General features: G+C 38.4%; 2 protein-coding genes across 3 annotated transcripts; one reads left to right on the top strand and one right to left on the bottom strand.

The window, feature by feature from the left end:
* The first annotated feature begins 1,703 nt into the window (after window positions 1–1,703).
* Window positions 1,704–14,956, top strand: vwa11 (von Willebrand factor A domain containing 11). 2 transcript variants are annotated; one of them, XM_060872926.1, is made up of 17 exons: window positions 1,704–1,842; window positions 3,633–3,904; window positions 4,010–4,288; window positions 4,431–4,524; window positions 4,948–5,076; window positions 5,793–5,979; window positions 6,088–6,257; window positions 7,223–7,335; window positions 7,447–7,563; window positions 7,719–7,898; window positions 8,859–8,991; window positions 9,255–9,407; window positions 9,947–10,039; window positions 11,191–11,459; window positions 11,584–11,717; window positions 11,907–12,066; window positions 14,534–14,956. In XM_060872926.1, the coding sequence occupies exons 1-17, from the start codon at window positions 1,755–1,757 to the stop codon at window positions 14,921–14,923; spliced, it is 2,961 nt and encodes a 986-aa protein (XP_060728909.1). In that variant the 5' UTR covers window positions 1,704–1,754; the 3' UTR covers window positions 14,924–14,956. The 2 variants fall into 2 exon arrangements, with proteins under 2 accessions (XP_060728909.1, XP_060728910.1); XM_060872927.1 differs by having other exon boundaries at window positions 1,763–1,842; window positions 3,711–3,904.
* Window positions 14,957–16,478: 1,522 nt separating this feature from the next.
* Window positions 16,479–22,989, bottom strand: LOC132847545 (uncharacterized). Its single transcript, XM_060872928.1, has 4 exons — window positions 22,619–22,989; window positions 21,053–21,207; window positions 19,524–19,635; window positions 16,479–19,395 (listed from the first exon to the last, which is right to left on the bottom strand). The coding sequence occupies exons 1-4, from the start codon at window positions 22,866–22,868 to the stop codon at window positions 17,012–17,014; spliced, it is 2,901 nt and encodes a 966-aa protein (XP_060728911.1). The 5' UTR covers window positions 22,869–22,989; the 3' UTR covers window positions 16,479–17,011.
* Window positions 22,990–24,429: the final 1,440 nt, after the last annotated feature.

Below are 24,429 nucleotides of genomic sequence, written 5' to 3'. Positions count from 1 at the left end.
TTTATCCTAGGGCTCTGTCTTTCTCTCGCATCTGTCAGCCTAATGAGTAGTTTTGAGGAAGCTACTTTGGAATTGTAACTTATAACTACAAGCTATTAAGAGTTTTAACTAGCTAAGCTAAAGCTAAACTATGCATTTAAAGATTTGGCTATGATTACTGGGAAGTGGTGATTAAACACTGTCTTATTGCACAGATGGGTTGGAATTCAGGTTTCTGTTTTCTGAAGTCCACCTTCCTAACAAACTGGGACAAAAGACTTCGTATTACATTGTACTGTAATGTATAAGCTTCTTGCATCTGAAAAGTAGCTAGCTATACTACAAGCTCGAAAGAAAGCATTGCTAACAACAATGAATGAAAAGTATTTGTTTATCACTTTATAATGCAGATATTTTATTGCACAAAATAAAAACATTCATTCATTTTCTACCGCTTATCCGAACTACTTCGGGTCACGGGGAGCCTGTGCCTATCTCAGGCGTCATTGGGCATCAAGGCAGGATACACCCTGGACGGAGTGCCAACCCATCGCAGGGTACACACACACTCACTCATCCACTCACGCAATCACACACTAGGGACAATTTTCCAGAGATGCCAATCAACCTACCACGCATGTCTTTGGACCGGGGGAGGAAACCGGAGTACCTGGAGGAAACCCCCGAGGCACGGGGATAACATGCAAACTCGGGAATCGAACCCCGACCCTGGAGGTGTGAGGTGAACATGCTAACCACTAAGCCACCGTGCCCCCCCAAAATAAAAACAGAACTCTGTAAATTGTAGACCAGCAAATGAACACTATGCCACCACAGACACCAGAGTCAAACCCCAGACTGTCTGTTCTTCATAGAAATTGTCTACAATTTCTACACATTTGTTACGGGTTTATCACAACAGATTTTGTAATCTATGCCTTTGTCACTTTGTATAGTGTCATATCCGTGTGGGCAAAATTCTCTTCAGCAGCACAGCAGAAATAAATTAAAAAACGTATGTGTGACTGTAGTGTTGCCACACTTGTACCTTTTTTCAGGATATTGAATAAAGCTTTTTTTGTGTGTGTGTAAATTTGTCAGTTCTTTATGTATAAATAAGGCCACAAATGTGATCAGTGTCAATATTCTATACTGGAACACATCTTTATATTTAAAGATACATTGTGAGCAATTACACATAATGCAACATATATTATATAAGGATGTAACTGTCCCAAACAGAAGATATGTACCAGGAAACGATTACTTACTGACGGAAATACTCCTCCAGATGTATATCTTTATTTTCAGTCCATCATAGACCTGTTAAAGCTTAATAGATCATCGTAAAAGTATCAAATTGCTCTGATTTTTTTTTTATGCCTTCAAAGGCATAAATCTGTGAGTTATATCAGAAGACATCATATGCATGACCATGGATATATAACGATTATAAACACATTTAATGGAGACTGTTTATTCTTATCATTATACAATATTTACTTTTATTTAAGATCATTACACATTAACCATTGTCTGTAATTGCTAGTTTAAAAATCCAAAAATCCCAATGTTGATTAATTCACAATCACATTGAGAAAGTTGATCATTTTGTTCTGTAATTCTGATGGTGGAATTGTCGCAAGCCCTGTGTTTCCTGTTATTTTTATTACTGTGATTGCAAATATCAAATACACATTCTTGTAAGCCACACGCCAAATCATTAATCATTATCGTGCAGAACAGTGTCACACCCTGCATTACAACACCTATATATGAACAGTAGCTATATTATAGCATACTTTATCTCAGAAAGTCACGGATTACTGGAGGATCCTCAGAGCCATCAAGGGATTTGTGAAGGTATGAAAAATGACTTTCATTAAAATTCTTTCAAAACCACCATTATTACCACTGTTTATAGTGTATCGTATAATGTCAATTTCTGGATTAGTTTAAAGGCTGTTATATCTTTAATATAATGCAGATTGAAGAATAATTTATGTTGCTAATTGTAAATATCACTATACATATCTTTAGCGAATGGAAGATATAAAAATCAAGCATAAAAAAAGGAAACAATTTACATTAATTTGTCATTATTAGCCTGATGTATTAGCCAAAAAAGTTTACACATTACTGAATCTTACAGACTTGAGACACTCACATTAGTGGCTAGTTTGTTGGCAGGGAGGTGAGATGATAACCCCAAAAGCTGTCAATGTCTGTATATGTTCATTTTCAACGAGAAAAAATTGTCTCTTCTCTAACCATACTGCTCTTTGTGGAGTCAAATACATTTACAACTGCAGATAAAATCTTTGAATTATTTCCCCTAACAGTTGACATGGGCATTTTCAGGCATGTTTTATAGGCATTGACTCATTTGTCTTATCTTCAACAGTTGGTTAAATAACTAAGACGATCTGCCTTTTCTCATATTTATAATATTCAGATGTCCAGATATAACTCATTTTGACAATGATTTGTTTTATGTCACATTTTAGTTATATAATTATGTTTAATGCTGTGGAACATCCACAAAACAGGCTGGTTCTTGTATCTGTAGCTGCTTACAGAATAGCAAACAGTAAAGTCATTGCAGCTTTTTTCCTGTCTTGTTATTAAGACAGAAAAATTGCAACATCTAATGATGAGAAGAAATTGCATGATGCACATTACCGAAAACTTGATGTGAAATCTGAAGTTACAGCTTTAATTTTGACTGTTACCTGGATTGGGGGGCACGGTGGCTTAGTGGTTAGCATGTTCGCCTCACACCTCCAGGGTCAGGGTTCGATTCCCGCCTCCACCTTGTGTGTGTGGAGTTTGCATGTTCTCCCCGTGCCTCGGGGGTTTCCTCTGGGTACTCCGGTTTCCTCCCCCAGTCCAAAGACATGCATGGTAGGTTGATTGGCATCTCTGGAAAATTGTCCGTAGTGTGTGATTGCGTGAGTGAATGAGTGTGTGTGTGCCCTGCGATGGGTTGGCACTCCGTCCAGGGTGAATCCTGCCTTGATGCCCGATGACGCCTGAGATAGGCACAGGCTCCCCGTGACCCGAGGTAGTTCGGATAAGCGGTAGAAGATGAATGAATGAATGAATGTTACCTGGATTAAAAAAAAAAATTATATTACATAAAAAATTAACATTTTTAAATTTTGAGCATCTGAAATAAATCAATGTTTATGGTGTTCAAATAGAAACAACTACATATTAGACTGGGAGAATTAATCAATGCGTGATGCAGTTTTAGAATTTATTTCTTTGTTTTCCTATAAGGATATAGCTCTGATAGATTTGATAATCAAATTCAAAAACACCAACTTTAGGGTTTTTACACTTTAAATAGATATCCCTGGGTCATTGTCAACTCTTATTTCATGTTTCACACTGCTCATATTTTTTTAAGCATAGTAATTAATCTTGGCTATTCATAATCTGATTTTAAACCCTGGTTAACATTATTATTTGCATATATGCATGAATGTATAAATATATTGTGACCTTTAAATAAAAGATTGTCTCTTATCTTGTTCCTAAGTATCTAGCTGTAACATTCTAACACCATGTTGTTTTACACTGTAAACTTGTGTACACAACAATGCACCACCTGCTTTTACATTATAAGTGTGAATCATTCCTCTTGCCAGGTTTGAAAGCGGAGTTTAGAACGAGCGGAGTTAATTGCATTGTGAAGAACCCCTATAAAGGAATATACTTTCTTATAGGAGGTCAGGAAAACATGAGTTCATTGGCGTGCGTTTTTGCCCTGGTGGTTCTGGTTCTGCCTGCAGTTCAGACATTTGTGCCAGTGGGCAGTGGCAACACGCATGTGACCATCACCGGCAATGCTGTAATGAAAAAGATCTATGAAGTATGTGATGCGGTGGCTGTGTCAGAAGGAAGACCATTTAAACCAACAGTGAGTACGCTTTTAAACCAATTTCATTCTGTCATTCTTGGGATAAATTCATAGGTTACGAGCAACTTTTTCATCTCTGTTTCTCCTGTCCTCTGTGCATCATAGGGTTCTTCTGCAGAGGAACTGCTTCGTGCATGTTTGGGCACAAACACTGCTCAGGTGTCAGGTGCCAAGTTCCATGAAGCTTTGAATCAGATTTACATGCAGAACGGACTTGTGGATCGTGACTATGCATCCAGTAATCCACATCATTTCAACAGCGAGGCTTTTAAGGAGGGACACTCTCTGATCAGCCAGGGTGTCGCCTCAGTCAAAGCCAACATGCGTAAAGATAACTTACAGGCTGCTCGGGAAACACTAGGAAGAGTCTTACACACACTGCAGGTGAGAGAATCTCTCTGATTAACAGTTTATACTAAATGAAGGGTTGAGTTATAAGTTAAAAAGTTATAACTCTAGGTGGTTTTCAATATAAAATAAAACATGCTTTAATATTACAACCTAATTGTACGGTTATGTCTCTTAGGATTTTTACAGCCACAGTAACTGGGTGGAGCTGGGCTACAAGAACACATACATCAACCTCATTAAACCAGATCTCGCCATCGACAATGTTGCAGGTAAATGTTGTGTAACGACACTTTAAAATTCCACTGGCTTGCAGCTAATAAATTATATTATTATTATTATATGATAATGCTACCAATCTCAGTTTTTATGCTTTTGTAGGAAATAAGGTATTTTAAAAAAGTTAAATTAGAAGGGAAACCATTTGCATTTCCAGTAAAGTAAATGAATAAATAAAGGAACAAAATCAATAAAAATAAAGATAGATAGTAAATGACTTGTAAATCTATACTTGTAAATGACTTTTTTATTTTTATCTTATTGACTTATTGACAGTTTTTCCACTTCTTTCTTATGATCATCAACCAACATTTAACTCAATCTGAAAATATTTTTCCATCCACTGTGTACATTGTGTGTGTGTGTATGTGTGTGTGTGTGTGTGTGTGTGTGTGTGTGTGTGTGTGTGTGTGTAGATGTGGACACCCCAACCTGCAGCGACTGTGCCAATGGTGCTTGTTCGAACCCCCTGCTGCCCTTCATTTTAAAAGAGAAGAAACTCACATCAGGATACATGGGCTTGATTTCTCCGAACAAACCTAATGGTGTGATTTAACATGCTGTATTCTACACTTGACAGAGCAGCTTGTAAAAGTGAATTGCAATTGCAGCTAAAACACCTATAAATCTCCCTTAAATCCCAAAAGACCGGCTCTTTTACCAGAACAATATAGTATGGGTTATAGTATAGTATATAGTATAAGTAAAAATCGGACTGTCCCAGAAAAATTAGAAACAATAAAATGATTCTAGATCTACTGAATGCTACTAATCACAGTTTCCAAATATACCCTGCAGTGTTGGCAAAGGTCGACAACAAAGGTTTTTGGCGCCCTCTTATGATTATTATGCGCTAGTACAAAAATACATTAAGCAAAATTATTTCTGCTAGTTAACAAAATTTTAGTACTGATTGATCATCAACCTGATTGAAATATATATATATATATATATATATATATATATATATATATATATATATATATATATATATATATATAAAAGAAAAAACTAAAAAAACTAAAATCTCAACATAAGGCACCAATAGAGTCTGGGCCAGCTATAACAAGGACTATAAACATATCTATCTATCTATCTATCTATCTATCTATCTATCTATCTATCTATCTATCTATCTATCTATCTTGAATTTGAATTTCAACATATGATCATTACAATAACACACCAACTTCTCTCTGTTTTTTGTTTGTTTGTTTGATTGTTCGTTTGCAAAAACCCTTTTTTGTTTTGTTTGCTTTAGGTAAATGCAGTCATGGCGGAGATGGCGATCTTAGCAGTAGCCAAGTTCCTCGTGGTGGGATCAGCAAAGATGAGCGCCTTAGCCATAACGCAGGTTTACACGACACCGCAGTCACACTGGCAATAGATGCTACTCTTGAGCTCCTGGAGGATGTTCGTGGAGCCGTGGGCAATAAAGACTATCTTCGGTAAGAGATACTGGAGTAAGTGTTGGAGGCCATGTAAACAACATGGTGAACTTGTCATTTTTAACATGTTCTCCCATGTGTTCAATCTCTCCCCAATATCTGTTTCAGGATGATGGGAATCGCTCGTACTGCTGTCTTATGCTTTGTAATTGATACAACAGGCAGCATGTCTGATGACATCGCTGAAGCTAAGAGAGTTGCACACAATATAATTGATAGTAAGAAAGGGACGCAGGACGAACCTTCAGAATACATATTGGTACCATTTAATGATCCGAGTAAGTGGATGTCCATTTAATCTAGTCAACATTTGCATATTTTTCCTGTATAAAAGGCATCACTACAAATATAATTACTCTAGAAATTCCAGTAATAGTGCCCAGTTTTTTTTTAACTACCAGCACACATAGTTCAACATATTCATTCATTCATTCATTCATTCATTCATTCTTAGTGTGAAGCAGGACTACACCAGTCCATTACGCCATAGACATACTGCGGTTACACATGGGTCAGTTTAGCCTTTATGTTTTCGGGAGATGAAAGGAAACTGATGCAACACAGAAAGATCATGTGAAACTGGTGCACACTCACTTCTCCATCCATCTATCCATCCTCTACACTGGTTATCCTACTAGGTGACAGGGAACATAGCGTCTATCTATCCAGAGCAAGGTTAAACTGCAACACACACTATTGCAGGGCAGTCTAAAGTGTGTGAACAATTCATTTGCTGTCATTTGCTCACAATGCACAATTTAGAGCTGTAAATCATCCTACAACACATATCTTGAGATTGCAGAAAAAATACAGTTCCCAGAAGAAACCCCCAATGCAAGGGGTGAACATACTGTACAAACTCCACACACATAACAGAGGCAGGATTTAAATCTCCAACCCTGGAGGTGTTAGGCAAATGTGCTAACCACCAAGCCACCAAACACCAAAGTCAGTTATGAGCTTCTGTTTGTCTGATGCTTTTAATCTACAGTACATTACAATTGAAATAGTATGAATGTTGCACAGGCAGCCAAATGTGCCACCTTTTTAGAGGTGGGAAATAAATTTACAGTGTCCCAGAGCCGTAACCTTTGAACCACCTCTTTAGTTAGCTCTCTAACTGGGTCCGGTGTTTTGAGATTAGGGAAGACTCAAATCTGCCCAAAGCAATGATTATATTTTAAAAATTGAGGCACAGACATTGAGTTTTTAATTGCTTTGTTTCTCTTTGTGTTCTTTTTAGGCTTTGGACCACTTATAAGGACAACAAACCCTGACGTAATGAAGAGTGAGATTTCAAAACTCGCTGCGAGTGGTGGTGGTGATGAACCAGAAATGTGTTTGTCAGGATTGCAGGTATAATCTACCTTCAGGCAATTACTGACATCCTGAGAATCCTCCGTAGACTAAATCAGCTTGAGTTTGCATGACTTTGAAATGATGCATTTGTGTTTCTGTCTCTTTCAGCTGGCTCTGACTGGAGCTCCTGCCTCTTCTTACATTTATGTTTTTACTGATGCCAGTGCAAAAGACATGCACTTAGAAAGAACCATTATCGCCCTCATCCGCAGTACCAAGTCTACGGTAAACACTTCAGTCTACAGACTTCACATGAAAATTAAATCAAATATTTTCTAATGGAAAATATTATATCTTTTATACAAAAATGTAATTATATTTATGTATGATGTTGTAATGATGTTACACCTTTTTAACTAATGCTTCTCTCTTACACTCAGGTCTCTATCTTCATGACTAAAAAGAAGAGATCAGCAAGGTCTTTACACGTACTGGCACTCCCGGGTTTCCAGGTGTATTATAATTTGGCTTTGGCTTCCGGAGGTCAAGCAATAGAGGTCACTAAAGCCAACCTGCCCAGTGCTACTGGCATCATCTTAGACAGCTCCACAGCTGCTTTGGTAATCTGATTATAAAAATATTTTCTCCTCTATTGCTTGACAATGCGGCATACCTTCACAAGATTTTGAGAGACATATAAGAGCCTTTCTTCTGATTTGGTTGAGGATTTAGTACTCATTTGCTGCTTGTCCATACCTGCATGAAAGCAAGCCACAATTACTTCAAAGTCAATATTATGTTCATCTCTGTAATTAAGGATGAGTCAATTTCTTGGTGAATTTCTCTTAACTCAAAGTTACAATTAAAAAAAAGGCAAACTGTGTTGACTAAAATGAACATCCCAGTTTATTTCATCATGGTTTACAAGTATGACTTATTTTGTCAGAATGGGTTTTGGCCATTTTATACCACATCTTTAAAAGCAGACTATAACAAAATTGGTGTCCTGAAATGTTCATTACTAAGCTCACACTTTTATAAAAACCTGACAGTTATCATCTGTGAAAGATTCTGGTTTTCTGAGATTCTTTCCTTAGTACTGTATATTCTGCCTTTCACTCTTTTATAGGCTATATGGATTATTTTATAGCCCCACCTAAGCACTAGGGCTCCTTGTATGCAAGCGATATTTTATTCTGTGCTTTAGGTTCAGGACAGGTATAAAACAAACCTAGTAAGCTAATAGGTACTTTAAAGAAACATGGTTTACAATTTGTTTTATTGCAATATCTGATGGAGTCCTGGTATCCTCAGTTATTCAACCAGGTGTAAAATAATTCTCCTATATCCTGTTACTACCGCTTGATGATTCACCATCCTTACCATGTGTATTCATCGTATAGCATCATATTATCTGAAAATCATATACAGTGCATGTGGTGAAATAAGTTCCCATGCCTTCTGTGTTTCAGCTGTCTTGTTTTAGCTTAATAGGTTTGCTAGATCTTGGCCAGGCTGAGCAGGAATGAGAAAATGAGAATTAAATTTTCTATTTGTGATGTGTTTCTTGGCTATTTCAGGTAACTGTCCTGCAGCGAGCCAGGAACCCAGGTCGTGTGGAGGATTTTCCCTTCCTATTAGATGCATCGTTGTCCAATGTTACTGCCTATATAACAGGAAATAGCATCAGGTTCACTCTGTATAATCCATCAGGTGAGTCCAACATGGCACTGGAACTGTACTTCACATATTATGCATGTTATAGTATGTACTATAATAATTTTTACTATACTATCATGTGATATATTACAATAAAATGAAACTCATCAACTTTTTAGTAAATGAATACTAATATAATTACAGTATTATAACTAGGAGAATTCTTTGATATCCTTCAGATTTGAATCCTTTGAGATTTGCCTTTAGTTTAAAAGTACAGCACTGACATGACATTAACATTATACGGCGTTCATCAGGTGTGTCTCAGCCTCACACTGAAAGTAACGGGCCTCTCGCTACGATTCAGACTGTTGGGAACCTGCAGCGGCTTCACTTCAACAATTTAAATGAAACAGGGCTGTGGCGCATCAGCATGGATTCCAAAGAAGCCTACACTATCAAAGTGACAGGTGAGCAAGTCTGATAACCCCGGTACACTTTTCTGGATTGTGAAGGTTCAGCCATATGGTTGGTCATCTGCTCGTTTCAGTCAAATTGCCTCTTTTGTCAAACTTTGTGGTTCATCAACATTTGCGTTGCTAGCGGTGTGAGTTGTGAGACATCCGGTGAGATTTATCCTACAATTGCTACAGTAAATGAAGTAAAAAAAGAATTAGTAACATTGCATTCTAGTTCATTCCGTATGAAGGAATTCTCAGAGTGAATAATTCAGAGATTACAATACAGAGCTTACAATATGACAATATATGAAAACATCGTTATCCTAATAAACCTGTCACATTTTAGCTGATCAATGGAATATCTTCTTTCATAACACTTTAATGCTTGTTAAAAATAGTTCTAACAAATATAATAATGACAGAAATTGGAAGCTAACATACATATATATCATGACTTTTTTTAACATGTAACAACGTAGTAGTAGAGAAAAGACTACCTGAGAACTCTGTCTAAAGTGTTGTTTATGTGTTTTTTATGTTAATTTCAGGTCAAAGTGCAACAACTTTCATTTATGACTTTGTGGAGGAATTCGGTGGACCCCATGCAGGATTTGCTGTTATTGATGGTCAGCCCCAGAAAGGTTAGAGCAGCCATTATATTTCAAAGTTTCATTTAACACTCATATATTTTGATGAATTTTGCAGAGAATGTAATTAAACGCTGCAGAAATTTTAGCAACTGTCTAGAAGCAACTGCACAGTAATTGTATAAATAAATAATTTTTTTATAATGGTACGCACACATTCACTCCTATTTAGCATAAGCAGAAATTCTGTTGGCATGGTTTTGGGAAGTGGAAGGAAACTAGAAAACCTGGAGGAATTCCTATGAGGAAAAGCAGAGATCTTCACACAAACAATAACCTGAACTTATGATTAAGCCATGCATCACCAGGCCACTAAAATAAAACATGAAGACTTTTGGATTGTCTTAATTAAAACAAAAACTTATCACCAATGGCGACACACTGAAAAATGAATTCTTGAATTCAGTCTTGTTAATTACTTATTCTGACTTTTGTAAGATAACAGTTTTAAACTAGAACATACATTTCCTGAAGAAAATGTGAATGGTGCTTGCACGTGGCAAGTTCCCCTCATCGTGCTGAGTGTTTTGATATGTCACATGTCCATGTGCAAATTTTTTATTTTCATGTGAAATCACGTGATGTCACATGACTTCATCAAATTACACATGAGGGAGTTCCCCTCATTGTTCTGAGTGTTTTGATATGTCACATGTCCATGTTGTAAAAGGTTTTTTGATTTTGCATATATTGGGGGTGGGGCTGCGGCTCAACCGAAAGGCCAGTCGGTACACCAATTTAAAAGTTTGTTCAGAGTATCACAATAAAGGAGCTGGCCGAGTTTGATGTAGATAGTTCAAAAGCGTGCCGAGTTATAAACCTCCAAAGTTTATAATGGGAGTCTATGGGAAAAAAGGCAACTTTGAGACCCGGTACCGGAAGTACCGGTACTCGGATCGCTTATAGAAGTCATAGTACACCTCTCCTCAATGAGCCGGTCAATTTGACACCTCATTCATGGGTCTAGGACAAAAGCTGCGGGACAAGTTACGCACCGAAGTTTTGTCTGGAAGAGTATGCAGGATAGTAAGAATGTTGCTTTGCAAGCACCATTAATAACTGGTCCATTCCAACATAGTAGTATCAATATAAACATAGTATTTATCTCTCTAATCACTGTGCCTGTATTCTCTTTGGTACTTTAGGCTTACCTACTAAGCTATTACTGACGATAACTGGACAGAAGGGTGCTGAGGCTCTGAAGCTACAAGAAGTTGCTCTAGTGGAGGTTTCTGGTGCCAATATGGTGAATGGAACCATAGAAGAAATGGGTGGTGGAAACTTTCTGGTTACCATGAATCAAGTTCCAGCAGGAGAGTTTGTAATTATGGTGAAAGGAGAAGATACGATCACCTTAAGCTACTTCCAAAGGCAAACCACAACACAGATGTCTCAGTCTAAAGTCGTTATCAAGGTACAACTCTCCTTTTATTCAACATGGCATTAGTAAATGAGTCACAATACTTCACACACAGATGAAGCTATTTTCTCATTTCTCATTTGTCTCATCTAATATATTTCATTTTCCCTCCCTGTAGGCTGTAGTAGACAGTGCAATGGTGCCAGGAAAAGACTTTAAAGTGCCTTTTACTGTGTCTACTAATGGAACCAGTGGAGTCTTCACAATCAGTGCTAAGAATGACAAAGATTTTGCTCTGACATATAATACCAAGTAAATATAGTACCTCATTCTGTTCAAAAAATCAATCCAAACAGGTTCAGCAATCCAATATTAAGTGTATCCATTGTCTTCACAGTTAAAATGATTAAAAAACTCGTTGTTCTAATGTTAACATGTTGAATCAATTCTATTATTGGGATCTGCATAAAAAGCAGGTATAATATTTCTGTGTTATCTCAGACTTAACGTGAACGCCGGAGAAAGTGCTTCAAGCACAGTGACGGTCAAACCTCCTGCAAGCACCGCATCAGGAACTGATGTCACGCTGACCATTCTGGCTGAAGGGTCCGGAGCTGATGATTCTAACTACGTCGTGCTCCGCCTTTCTGTCCTCGCTGAGGTAACTTGCTTGTCCTCGTTCCCAAAGTAACTAAAATCTTCGAGGGGCCTTAAGCAGATCTTATAAAACTTATAAAGGATTAATAATCATTCATAATGATAGAGAATGTTCTTCCTATGACAGACTAATGCAAAAGAGTGCATCTATTTATGACAGAATAAGAAAACAAATAAATGTTATTTATAGCAACAAGATATTTAATGTGTTAGCTTTCACAGACGTTCCTTCATTACAACAAAAGGAACAAATGGTTTATGTGGAGTTATTAATATTGGACAGGCTCTGAATGATCAGTCTTATCCACAAAGAGTTGGTGTGGGTGCAGGTTTTAATTCCAATCAAGAAGTAGATACACCTGATTCCACCAGTTTTAATCAGCTGAACTCGGCTTTCAGTAGACATACGTATGGCTTCTTAAGGGTTGGAATAAAAAACCTGCACCCACACTGGCCCTTGCCATTAAATACTGGACACCCCTCCTCTAATACCTTGTGAGTCCACCCTGTATGTCTTTATACAGGTCATCTTCCTGTCATAACTGTTCTTAATATGACAAATTGCCAATTAAACTATTATTACTCTGCCAAATATTACACATACACTGGAAAAAAAGGTTTTTTTTTCAAACTACTTGTTGAGGACTAAGATATATTTGTTGAGGATTAAGATATATTTATACTTATTCTTATTGTAAGAATGCAACTTACTGGTGGAAAAATAATAATACATAACTAGATTTGTAAAGTTCGTCGAGACAAACTTTGATGTTGGCTTTGACGGTGCAAGTATTCGCAAAGGCCGGTGCTTTTTGGAGGCGAGTGGACATAAGGGTTAGTGTTACTTTTGGAGGCAAGTGGACAGAAAGATTGTGAAAGCTACTGGACCGCTAGGGTGCCAATACTTTTGGAGGCGAGCGGACATGAGCATGTGACATGATCCGAATACCCATGAGGCAGTCACATGTCCATGTTGTGCAAATTTTTTATTTTCACGTGATGACACGTGACGACACGTGACGTGACGTGACCATAACACACGTGAGGCACTTCCCCTCATTGGGCTGAGTGTTTTGATATGTCACATGTCCGTGTTGTGCAAATTTTTTATTTTCACGTGATGACACGTGACGACACGTGACGTGACGTGACCATAACACACGTGAGGCACTTCCCTTCATTGGGCTGAGTGTTTTGATATATGACATGTCCATGTTGTGCTAATTTTTGATTTCGCTTATTTTGGGGGCGGGGTTACACGTGACGTCACGTGACGTTACCAAAATACACGTGGGGCAGTTCCCCTCATTGTGTTGAGTGTTTTGATATGTCACATGTCCATGTTGTGCAAATTTTTTATTTTCACGTGATGACACGTGACGACACGTGACGTGACGTGACCATAACACACGTGAGGCACTTCCCCTCATTGGGCTGAGTGTTTTGATATGTCACATGTCCATGTTGTGCAAATTTTTGATTTCGCTTATTCTGGGGGCGGGGCTATACACGTGACGTCACGTGACGTGACCAAAATACACGTGGGGCAGTTCCCCTCATTGGGCTGAGTGTTTTGATATATGACATGTCCATATTGTGCTCATTTTTGATTTCGCTTATTCTGGGGGCGGGGCTACACGTGACGTCACCAGTATACCCGGTGGGGTGCCAATACTTTTGGCAAAAAGTGGCTACTGAGGGTTTGGACATTTCATGTCAATACTGCAGTCATTATGGGATTCTACTTATTATTATACTGCATAGAACACAGGAGAGAAGCCGTGCCTGAGCTCTGCGCACGCTGCGTGTGTGAAAGCTTAGAGGAATTTTAGGAATTCCCCATTCAAGTCTATGGGACGTTCCATCGTCGACTACGGGAAAACCGAAAGTTCCGTCGGAACGCCGGAACTTTGTCCGGAGTAATGTCCTAAAGAACCTGTCCGAGTTTGGTGTAAATCGCTCGAAAACTTGTCGAGTTATAAACCTCCAAAGTTTATAATGGAAGTGGATATGAAAAAAGGCCACTTTGAGCTTCCGTACCGGGAATGCCGGAATTCCGATCGCTTAGAAAAGTAGTAGCAACAAACTTCAGACCAGGGTCTACGACATATCCGAATTTGGTGCATGTGGCTCGAAAGCCCTAGGACGAGTTACTCTTGATAAATTTGTGGCTAAGAAGAATAATAATAATAATAATAATAATAATAATAATAATAATAATAATAATAATAATAAGCTTATAAAGGAAATCAGAATGTTGGCTTCTACAAAGCCAACATAATAATAAAAAAATAAATCAAAATAAAATCATTCATGCACCAATTATTTTTTGTATTATTTGTAAAATAGTTCAAATCTTTTCCAGAAAACATGGGGGATACAAACTTTTGCACTTATAACCATTGCATGTACATTATACACAGTCAGTATTCTTAAGTTATTCATCTTTCTTTTTTTTTTGTCCTGAACAGGTGACTGACTTTTCTCCACCAAAGTGTGAGATTGTTGGTGTTAGTCCTATCTGTCCATTTGACTGCTTGCAGTCAAACTGGGACCTGTCTGTCAACATCACCGATGGCAATGGGACTGGTGTTGAAAATATCTACATCCAGGAAGGCAGTGGCAACTTCTCCTATCAGGCTGTGGAGGATGGGGGTATAATCGTAGTGATGGGTTACTACAATGCCTCCTGCTGCTCACCTGATGTAATTGTTACTGCTGTTGATAAGGAGGGAAATGTAGGGAAATGTGCCTATTCTGTCCAGAGGGGTGGAGGGGTTTCTCTCAGTCTGTCTCTGCCACTGTGGGCCTGTCTGCTAGTTTCAGCCCTAAGTATTATGCGCGATGTGCTTCCATTGTAACGAAAAATAAATTATAATGTGAGTGACATGTTATCATCAGTCCATTTTCTTTAGCACTTATCCTTCACATGGCTAATTGGGAATCTGGAGTCTTTTCTTGGTGACTCTGGGCAAAAGGCAGGGTATATCCTGAACTGGGTGTCAATCAATCACAGAGCACAATCACTTCACACACTATAGACAATTTAGAGATGCCAGTCACCACATATGTCATTGGACTGGGAAATGAAACCAAATTATCCCCGGGAAACCTCAATGCATGTGGAGAAAATTACAAACTCCACACACACAAACACACACACAAACACACACACACACACGCACACACAGGACAGAGGCAAGAATTTAAACCTAAACCCTACAACATAATGCCACATTATTCATTCATTCATTCATTCATCTTCTACCGCTTATCCGAACTTCCTCGGGTCACGGGGAGCCTGTGCCTATCTCAGGCGTCATCGGGCATCAAGGCAGGATACACCCTGGACGGAGTGCCAACCCATCGCAGGGCACACACACACTCCCATTCACTCACGCAATCACACACTAGGGACAATTTTTCCAGAGATGCCAATCAACCTACCATGCATGTCTTTGGACCGGGGGAGGAAACCGGAGTACCCGGAGGAAACCCCCGAGGCACGGGGAGAACATGCAAACTCCACACACACAAGGTGGAGGCGGGAATCGAACCCCGACCCTGGAGGTGTGAGGCGAACGTGCTAACCACTGCAACATTTAATGCATTGAAATTCTGTGCATTTCTGTTTAAACCATATTTACACTGAACCTGTAAAATTATCCAGCTAAATGAGTTTCTCTGTATTATGTCAAATAAAGCTATAAAAATGCCTCTGAAAACTACCACACAACACACCCGTGAATATTTAAAGCACTTACTTTCCATGACCTTATGTTCATGTATTTCTTGAGAGTAACAAAGATGAAATAATAGTGTTTAAACATGTGATATTGTTTAATCTGATGCAAAAGGTGTTTTTGTCATTATCTCATTCCCTATTATCTCATATAAAGTTGTTACATTTCTTTAATTTACAACACCACACACACGGGCCACCAGGAGGATCTTAAAGTTTTAAACAGAATATTAAGAGCGAACATTAAGGAGATCTGTGGTGAACCCAAATGTGTTCAGTAGGGTTTCAGTGAAGAGACACTACAGTGTCAAGGACAAGTGTGATGGACAGTTGTTCACAAACTTTCGGCCATATAGTGTATGTCAAAAGCTACATCTACTGTATACAAAATAAGAATAATGTTTTTTTACGACTTAAATAATACATTTTAGAATGATTAATTGTTGGAACTTTGCGGACATTATTTGTACAGTCACTACATCCTCCAACTCATGCATGCTTCTGGCTGGCTGATGCATATTATATTCTCACACAGCTCAATGTCACAGACCACGTCATTTACAAGCTACTTTGAATAAAGGCTTTTGCCAAATGGACTAATGTAAACAGCAGCAGTAGGCACATACAAAAGATATTCCCTTTACAAATAAAAAAGAGATTCATTTACTGTTAGGATGTGTTTAATTAGGTGTTGCAAGAGGAAAGTACAGACTACAATGTTTTTTAAAGGTTAATTATAAAAGTCAAGTCCCCTTTAAAAATAAAACAACTTTAAATAAATCAAACATTTCACATTTTTTGGTTTTGTGGCATATTATTTTCAACCCAAGTTCACAATCAGCGTATTTTTATGATCACAGTATAAATTGTTTAACCTGAGCTCCTTTAGGGTTTAACCCATGGGTAGTATTTTTAAAAAAGGGATAATAAATAGCAACATTAGTCTTTTAATTTCCTGGACTTTAAAATGACAATGATACCTTATACAATTTCACAAAGATAATAAGAGTTACATAGCCTTAAAATGCTAAAAGAAAAAAAAAAAGTACAATAAAAAGTACAATAAAAAGTTAAAAGCTTCCATGAGGAGAAAAAGATTATACAGCAGCTGATGCTAAAACAATAACTGACTAATAAAAAAAAAGACATGTTTTGTTTTCACGGTATTATGAATAGTATCAATTACTAAAAACATATCATGACCTTTCTATTTTGGTTTCCCTTCTGCATGCTGAGTATTGATGTGTTTCTTGAGGTGTGCTGACTGAGTGAAACGCTTACCACACTCCTTGCATTCAAACGGCTTCTCACCGGTGTGGATACGCTTATGTCTCTTAAAATTTCCCAAATCCACAAAGCCTTTCTCACAATGGGGGCAAACGTAGCGCTTCTCGCCTCTATGTCCCTGCATGTGCATGTTCAATGCAACTCTATGTTTAAAAGTTTTTCCACATTGATTACAAAAAAAGGGTTTCTCCCCTGTATGCATGCGCATGTGAGTAGCCCGGTCTGCCTTGGCCAAGAACTTTTTGCCACAAACCTTACAGGGGAAGGGCCTATCTCCAGAGTGGATGAGTTTGTGTTTGGTCAAGGTAAACTGGTAAACAAAACTCCTGCCACACTCCTCACACTTGTAGCCTTTCTCCTCTGCATGGACTTTTACATGGCGGTTGAGGCCTCGTACACTAGGGAAAGCTTTACCGCACTGGGAGCAGGTATATGGCCTCTCACCTCTATGAAGCCTCATGTGATTCTCCAGTGAAGAAGCATTGCTGAGAATCCTGCCACATTCAGAGCACTCAGTCTTCTTTTCCAGAACTTTCCGTAGAGGTTTCTGTAAAATGGTTTGTGCAGAAGCACTTAGCGCTGACTGCGGTAAGACACCAGTCAAATCAGATGGTTCCCATACTTGACATGTTGTGTCACATCCCTCTTTCTGCTTATTAATATCATTGTCCATCATTAAATCCTTGACCATGTTCATTCTGAAGCTGTGTTGTTCTTTTGTAGAATCGGGTACTATAAAGTTTGGCCCGGGCTTGGATAGAACTGTATAATGTTGTATCGGTCCAGGTACAACTGCAGGCCTGCTACCTTCATTATTCTCTGTTGGATCGTCATTCTGCATTTCCAACGTGATAGATTCGCTTTCACAGGTGGATTCATGACTAGTAAGAGGAGGATATCTCTGCATATCCTCCTCAAAGTTATTACCCGTAGACATAGGGATCTCAACAGGCATGTTAGGTTCCCTCTTGGATACGTTTCCATGATTGGAGGCTGCTGCTTGCTGTTCCTTCAAAGTAAGAAGAGGTGCAAGATGCAAAGGTTGCCCAGGTGATTGGGAATGGATCATAGAATTGGTGTCCTGCTGGTTTAATACAACAGGTGAGTGGAAAGTCATGGAAGGCAAGGGCTGAAGCAAATCTGATGTGTTATCAGGAGTTGGGAAGAATTGGTCTGAAGATGAACAAAGTGTATCAGACAAAATGTCATAGTGGGATGTGGCATGGTCTAGTGAAGACTGAACATTGTTCTGGGAAATTGAACTTGAGGGAACAGAAGGCTTCATTGGCTGCAGTGAGATGAAAGTTTGGGCATATGATGCATGAGTCAAAGAATAAAATGACTGGGTTGAAGGGTTCATATCATGATGAGGCAGAGGAGGAAGGTGGCCTTGTAGATTTAAACTTTGCGAGTTTGTGGGAAGTATGTCATTTGATGGAATGAGTGCTTGAGATGATGCATGGGTTGCTGGAATTGTAAGATGGATAGGTTGAACAGGGCCTTGGGTGGGTGGAATTGGGACTAGGTTCGGTGTAGGTACAATCTGAGATACTGAAGTAGGAACCTGTCCTTGTGCAACAGTATGCTGGTCTGGAGGAAAAGAAGCCTGGACCTGAAAACTTTGAAAATGTCCCAGCTGTGTCATGTTCTGGGCAGGGCTTATCACAGTTTGAGGGTGAGAGACTAAAGGGTTTGTTGCCTGAGTGGAACACTCAGGTAATGATTTGCTGCCTGAGAATATTTTGTCTGTCATTGTAACCATGTTTTGTAATAACTGACCAGAAGCGCAAGTTTCTGTAATTGGGTTCTGGTTTTGAGAAAGAGGGGGTGTAACCAGTTTAGGGCCAAAATGTGCCACTGTAGATGAATGTTGGATATTTTGAGCAATTTGCTGAGAGGGAGGTACACCAAGTTGGATAGATGCCTGAAGGGACTCATCCATTTGAAGACCAGATGGCACTGCTTGCTGGGCTCTAGGTGTTGATATCTGACCTATTTTGTTAGACAGGACTGTTGGGATAGATACACTAACTGGAGGAAAAGGCTGGGCTGAATTAGTGGGTAATTGTGATAAAGTTGACTTTTTAGCTGATGCTGGCTTTTTTTGTCTTTCTGTATCACTCTGCAAAGCTGAACATCCACTAAATCTAGACATGCTTTCAGCCTGAGTGACACTGTTACTTGATGTGGCCATTCTATAATTACAGGAAACAGTGGTCTTGAGTGATGACGCATTAGTGGCTGATATTTCTTTTTGGGTCTCGTAGCTTCTGCTCACTGTTTGAATTGCTGAGGGGATCAAAACTGTGGACATGCAGAAAAATAAATGCAAAATTGGGTTAGGTGGAAAAAATATAAAAAGATAGCGGAAATGGTAATGGCATATGAAATGTTTTGTAAAACACTGCCCGGCTCTATAGAAACTACCCCACCTTTTTCCATGGTGTTTTTAAAGGGCTCTTTACGAACCAATATTGGCTCAGCACCCTCTTGCTTCAGTAAGAAATATCCTGGTGCATATTCATCACAGTCAGTCTCTTGAGGCTAAGTAACAAAATAAAATCATGTAAAAAGTTTGTTTACAATTTGATACCTTTTTAGAAACCCACATGATCATTTTCAACAGGTAAATTTACAAAACACTTTGTAGTTATATAATAAGTGACTATAGGCCTTTTTAGAACATCAGACCATTTATAATCAATAGTGTGATTGCTGGGTTGAGAAAATGCTTGAGGATTTTCACAAAAATTGTGCATATTAAACTTGACACTTATAACAGAGTAAGCATGATATCAGTACATCTAAAGGTGCCAGTTAGAACAATCATAGAAATACCATACACTCTGACATGAAGTCAGTGCTGTATTGAGAATGTGCTTTAAATAAACAATATCTAGCCATAGATGGGCTCCTGGAATATCTTTTTTCAGGGTTCAATCTGCTCCTACTTTACCCAGGGTTAACAAATAACGTCTGGCTATAATTAATTGGATGTTTCACACTGTACATTCCAAAATCCTGGGTTAATGTTCTTCTATGCATATTTGTGTGGTCAACAGTCACGAACAAATACATACAGTGTGTGTCCAAGCTAAATAACATGCTTGTCTCATGCTTTCACATCAGTGAGGGAAAAACAGACAGGTCTGCTGTTATCCTTCACATCTTTCTAATCTTTTTGACCTTTTTAAGATCAGACATTCACCGATATCTAACTTCAGCTAATTTCTCAGTGTTACATATTTCCCCCTCACTTCACCACACAATTCGGTGGTGTTCAGTGTTTAGCTTCTTGGCACTACTGACCTGGATTTCAAGTAATATGTGGCACACACTGTACAATTTCTGATTGGTTGTCTGTTGATAATTATCTAGCCATAAAGTTCTAACATTGCATTGTTTCACACTGTACACATTTGGCATGTTGATGTGGGTTTAGGACTGCAAAATTGTTTCTAACACTGCTTCAGAGCAAGGTTTCATAACCCAGATAAAGTGGTGTTAACTTTACTTCTACATTACCACTGTGAAATGTTACTCTACCCAGGGTTTGAATGAGAATAAAAAAGCCCTTGTGAGTGACAGAGTAGAAGAGCTGACGGTCATTGTATAACAGTAAGTAAATACATATCTGGTAGGTCACTGGTTCCCATCCTTGGTCCTGGAGTACCCCATCCTGCAGAGTTTGCCTTAATTTAACACTCCTGACTCAATAAGCTAAAAAAATCCCTTCCTGCCGCTACAAGGCAGATCTATTGAAATGGCCACTGAATGCATTTAATTACACAGTTAGAAATCAGACATTACACCTTGAAATTGATCTTGCTGTAGAACTGAATATAACGTAAATGAACATTTATCAAGTAAAATCTAAATTCTAATTAGTCAAATGATAAGTAATTACTAAACCCAAAATATTATAATTATTATTGTTGTTGTTTTTTATTTTATTTCTGACCTCTTTTTTAATGAGAAGCAAAGCAAGCTGCCTGTTTCCATCTTCTGAACTTCTGGAACAGAGATCTTCCAGACGTTCATTCGTGATGTGTCGCATGTTTAGACGGTCACCAATCAGTGCTGGGCTGCAGCATCTTTCAACCATGGTGGGTTTTTCTGGTAAACAAATGAACACTCGTTTCTTACACTTTCAACTGAATAATGGCATTGTTATACTGTATGGGGTTCGGTGTGATGGGTTTTACATAAGTATTGTTCATTTAAAAATCTGCACTTCAAAGGTTTCTGGATAGTAAAGAGTTACTTTAAAAAAAATCCACCCCTGAAAAGGGAACCGTCTGTTGTCGTTTTCTGCGTAAACCGTTTAAAGGTTCCTCCGGAGACATAATCTGGTTCTTGATTTAACCTTTAATTTCTACAGATGTTTAGAACAAAGCAGTTTCCTTTTGGTTTCATTACAATGTTCATCGTCCGTAGCTGCCTAAATCTTTAATTGGAAGTGAAAAGTGGTAAAGGGGTTTGTTTGGATAGTGTTCTACCTTAATATGTTATGATAGAAAGAAAATATGTGAGAAAGGCTTTGTGGATTTGGGAAATATGATAAATCTCTGAAAAATTCGTTTCATCAACTTGAATTCCTGTGTGAATGGGAAACCATTAAAAACTCATAGAATCCTTTCATGGTTCTAGAAATTTTTTTTTATTTCCTAAGAGTGACACATGAGGAAAGCATTCAATCTATCATCAGGAGATCACAAATCAAGAAAATATAACTGGGCTATACTAGCCAAATGTGGGCATCTGTGAGCACATGTATGCAGAAGAGGGCAGACTGTAATTTCCTCTAAACATCTTTGCTCTTCCCTTCTTGGTTCAGATTTGCTAAGTGGATGGGAATTAAACAGAAATTGAACTGGACTCTGGATATAAAGTCCTCAGACAAAACCCAGGTGGTAGAATCACTTTCCTCTGGCTGTTCTTTAGACAAACATTTTAGAACGTCTTCTAAAGAACTAACCACTTAAAAAAAAAATCTTTATTATTTTTGGAGACCAGGAGCTATTCGTACCAGCATGAGGATGTGTTACGATAAAAAATCACTATTCAAAGTTGCTCTAAATAAATTAATCTTCTCAGTGTGAAATATTGCATTATGCACCTGCTACGTTCTATATATATGCTATAATGCTGTATGAAAATGTGGTGCCACTGTCTCTGGGCTGTGAATAAAGCATTGTTTTGTGTGTGGTCCTGTTAATAAATGGATGGTAAAAATATATATATATATATATATATATATATATATATATATATATATATATATATATATATATATAAATAAAATATATATATATTAATTTCAGTGACTTGACTTGAAAATCTATCTCAGAAATTTAGTCCAAAAATGAGAGGTGTATAAAGAGTCAGGAAATCCCCACAGCATGCATGCATGAAGGCTGTTTGTAATGGACTGGCTATTTATGTGCCTTGTGAGTCACTTTATAACGTTACAGGAAGTGTTTAATTCGTGCTATAGTTCATAGGTGTGTTGAAGCTGTAAACTCACCACACTGTACACCAACATCTCGTTTATCATGAGCTGCACTCGGACCTCCATCTCCTGCTTCTTTTGTCTTGTAGTGTGGGGTAAAAACCCCGCTCTTTAAATCGACGTTCTCTTGCCTCAGGTGCAACAACTCAGCGTTCAGTTGGTGCAAAGTCTGCTGGAAAAGTTTAGTCGCTTCACCGACTGCTGTCCTCAGCACGTTCTGCATAACAGACGAGAACTGGGTCTCAAACCCAACACACTCGTCCATTATGGCACCCGGTGCATCTAGAACAAGCTTTTAATACTAACGAATCGGTTTCTCTTTTACAAACAGGACGAAGTTTACAACTGAAACATCAGTGTGTCTGACAGCAGTGTGTGTGTGTGGGAGGGGGGGGGGGGGGTGCGTGTGTGTGTGTGTGTGTGTGTATGAGTGAGTGTGTGTGTGGGGAGGGGGGGGGGTTTGGGGCAGACGTCAAGCACATCCTCTGACTTGTAACGCATGCAGGAAGACGAGCTTCCGGAAGAAAATGAGATGGAGATCTGCGAAGCTGCACACAACTGCGTGAACCACCAACACAAAAGCGCGATAAAATATCACTTCCGCACCGAGACAAGTGTTGAACTAAAGTGATCTGAAGCGCAAAACTGTACAGAATAATCTCAGGAAGAGATTAAACAAACTTTTTGACTGTTTCGGCTCATGTTATGTTAAGTTATATGTTATTGTTATATATGTCATGCATCATTATCTGTTACAGGACTATAGGAAGATTACCTTTAAAGTCTGTACTGTATAGTTTGGTGTATAAAGTGCTGTTGCAGTTCCTCAGACACCAGTTCTCCCTGTGGTCGTAAAGAGGAACTTGGGCCTTTAATAGTGAAAGAAACTTTATTATATATATATATATATACACACAAAACAGGAAAGAGCTGTTTAAATCTGATTACAACACGTTGAAACATGAAAGAAACGTGTGAAAAAGACGTGATGATTATAAGCATGAGGGAATTAAAGCGTCTCTACGGGGTGGGGTCTCGAGCTTCCATGTTGTTGTTTGTTTTTTTTTGTTAGTGTTTGAACGTTACAAGGTTTTCTGTCGTTACACGTCCACGTTAGTTTGTTTGTGTCGTTCACCGTCTGGCTGAAAACCTGTGGGATTTGATATTATGTATGGTTATTACCTTAAAATTCTTTTAAACATTTTCTTTCCTCTATTTTCTCTTAGTTATGCAAATAGTTAGTTGTATATATTGGTTTTAATAATGCTAGCCTAATTATATCGACGTGTGACGTGCTGTGATACACTACCCCTGTCAGCTAGGGTCTTTCTCACATATGGGCTCTCTAATCAACAGAGCATTTCTGTGTACTAATTTACAGACTGTGTGTGTGTGTGTGTGTGTGTGTGTGTGCGTGTGTCTTTGTGTGTGTGTGTGTGTGTGTCTTTTTTTGTGTATGTGTGTCTGTGTGTGTCTGTGTGTGTGTGTCTCTGTCTGTGTGTAAATCCCAACAGATCAGCAGTTTTATTGCAATGGTTAGCCCATACCAATGATTGGTTTTAATATAAACAGAAGGTCTTGTTCGGTGTCATTGGCTCTGCTGACACATAATTGGTTGACTAATCATGAGTGAGCATGAATGAGCAGGTGGACATGTGATCCTTAAAAGTGGTTGGTAAGGGTGTGTTTCTAACAGCTGCACTGTTTGTGTACACAAGGACAGTAGTGTCTTATAGACACTTTATCTGATAGATAAATTGATTGTTAGATATAAGTGTGTATATTTAACTGGTGGATGTGGCAGATTAATAGGGGTCAACAATCAA

Source organism: Tachysurus vachellii, chromosome 6 (genome assembly GCF_030014155.1).
Source record: "Tachysurus vachellii isolate PV-2020 chromosome 6, HZAU_Pvac_v1, whole genome shotgun sequence".
Classification (NCBI taxonomy): Eukaryota; Metazoa; Chordata; class Actinopteri; order Siluriformes; family Bagridae; genus Tachysurus; species Tachysurus vachellii.
Note: the sequence above shows the minus strand (reverse complement) of the source record. Positions and strands in the feature narration are given on the sequence as shown.

Bases quoted from the DNA above. Each gene is read 5' to 3' on its own strand.
- vwa11 (XM_060872926.1), top strand. From the start codon at position 1,755: ATGAACAGTAGCTATATTATAGCATACTTTATCTCAGAAAGTCACGGA. The intron at 4,525-4,947 runs GTAAATGTTGTG...GTGTGTGTGTAG, and splicing joins CGCCATCGACAATGTTGCAG to ATGTGGACACCCCAACCTGC. The intron at 7,564-7,718 runs GTAAACACTTCA...TCTTACACTCAG, and splicing joins TCCGCAGTACCAAGTCTACG to GTCTCTATCTTCATGACTAA.
- LOC132847545 (XM_060872928.1), bottom strand. From the start codon at position 22,868: ATGGACGAGTGTGTTGGGTTTGAGACCCAGTTCTCGTCTGTTATGCAG. The intron at 21,208-22,618 runs GTGAGTTTACAG...TTTGTTTACCAG, and splicing joins AGATGTTGGTGTACAGTGTG to AAAAACCCACCATGGTTGAA. The intron at 19,636-21,052 runs GTCAGAAATAAA...TTTGTTACTTAG, and splicing joins TGCTTCTCATTAAAAAAGAG to CCTCAAGAGACTGACTGTGA.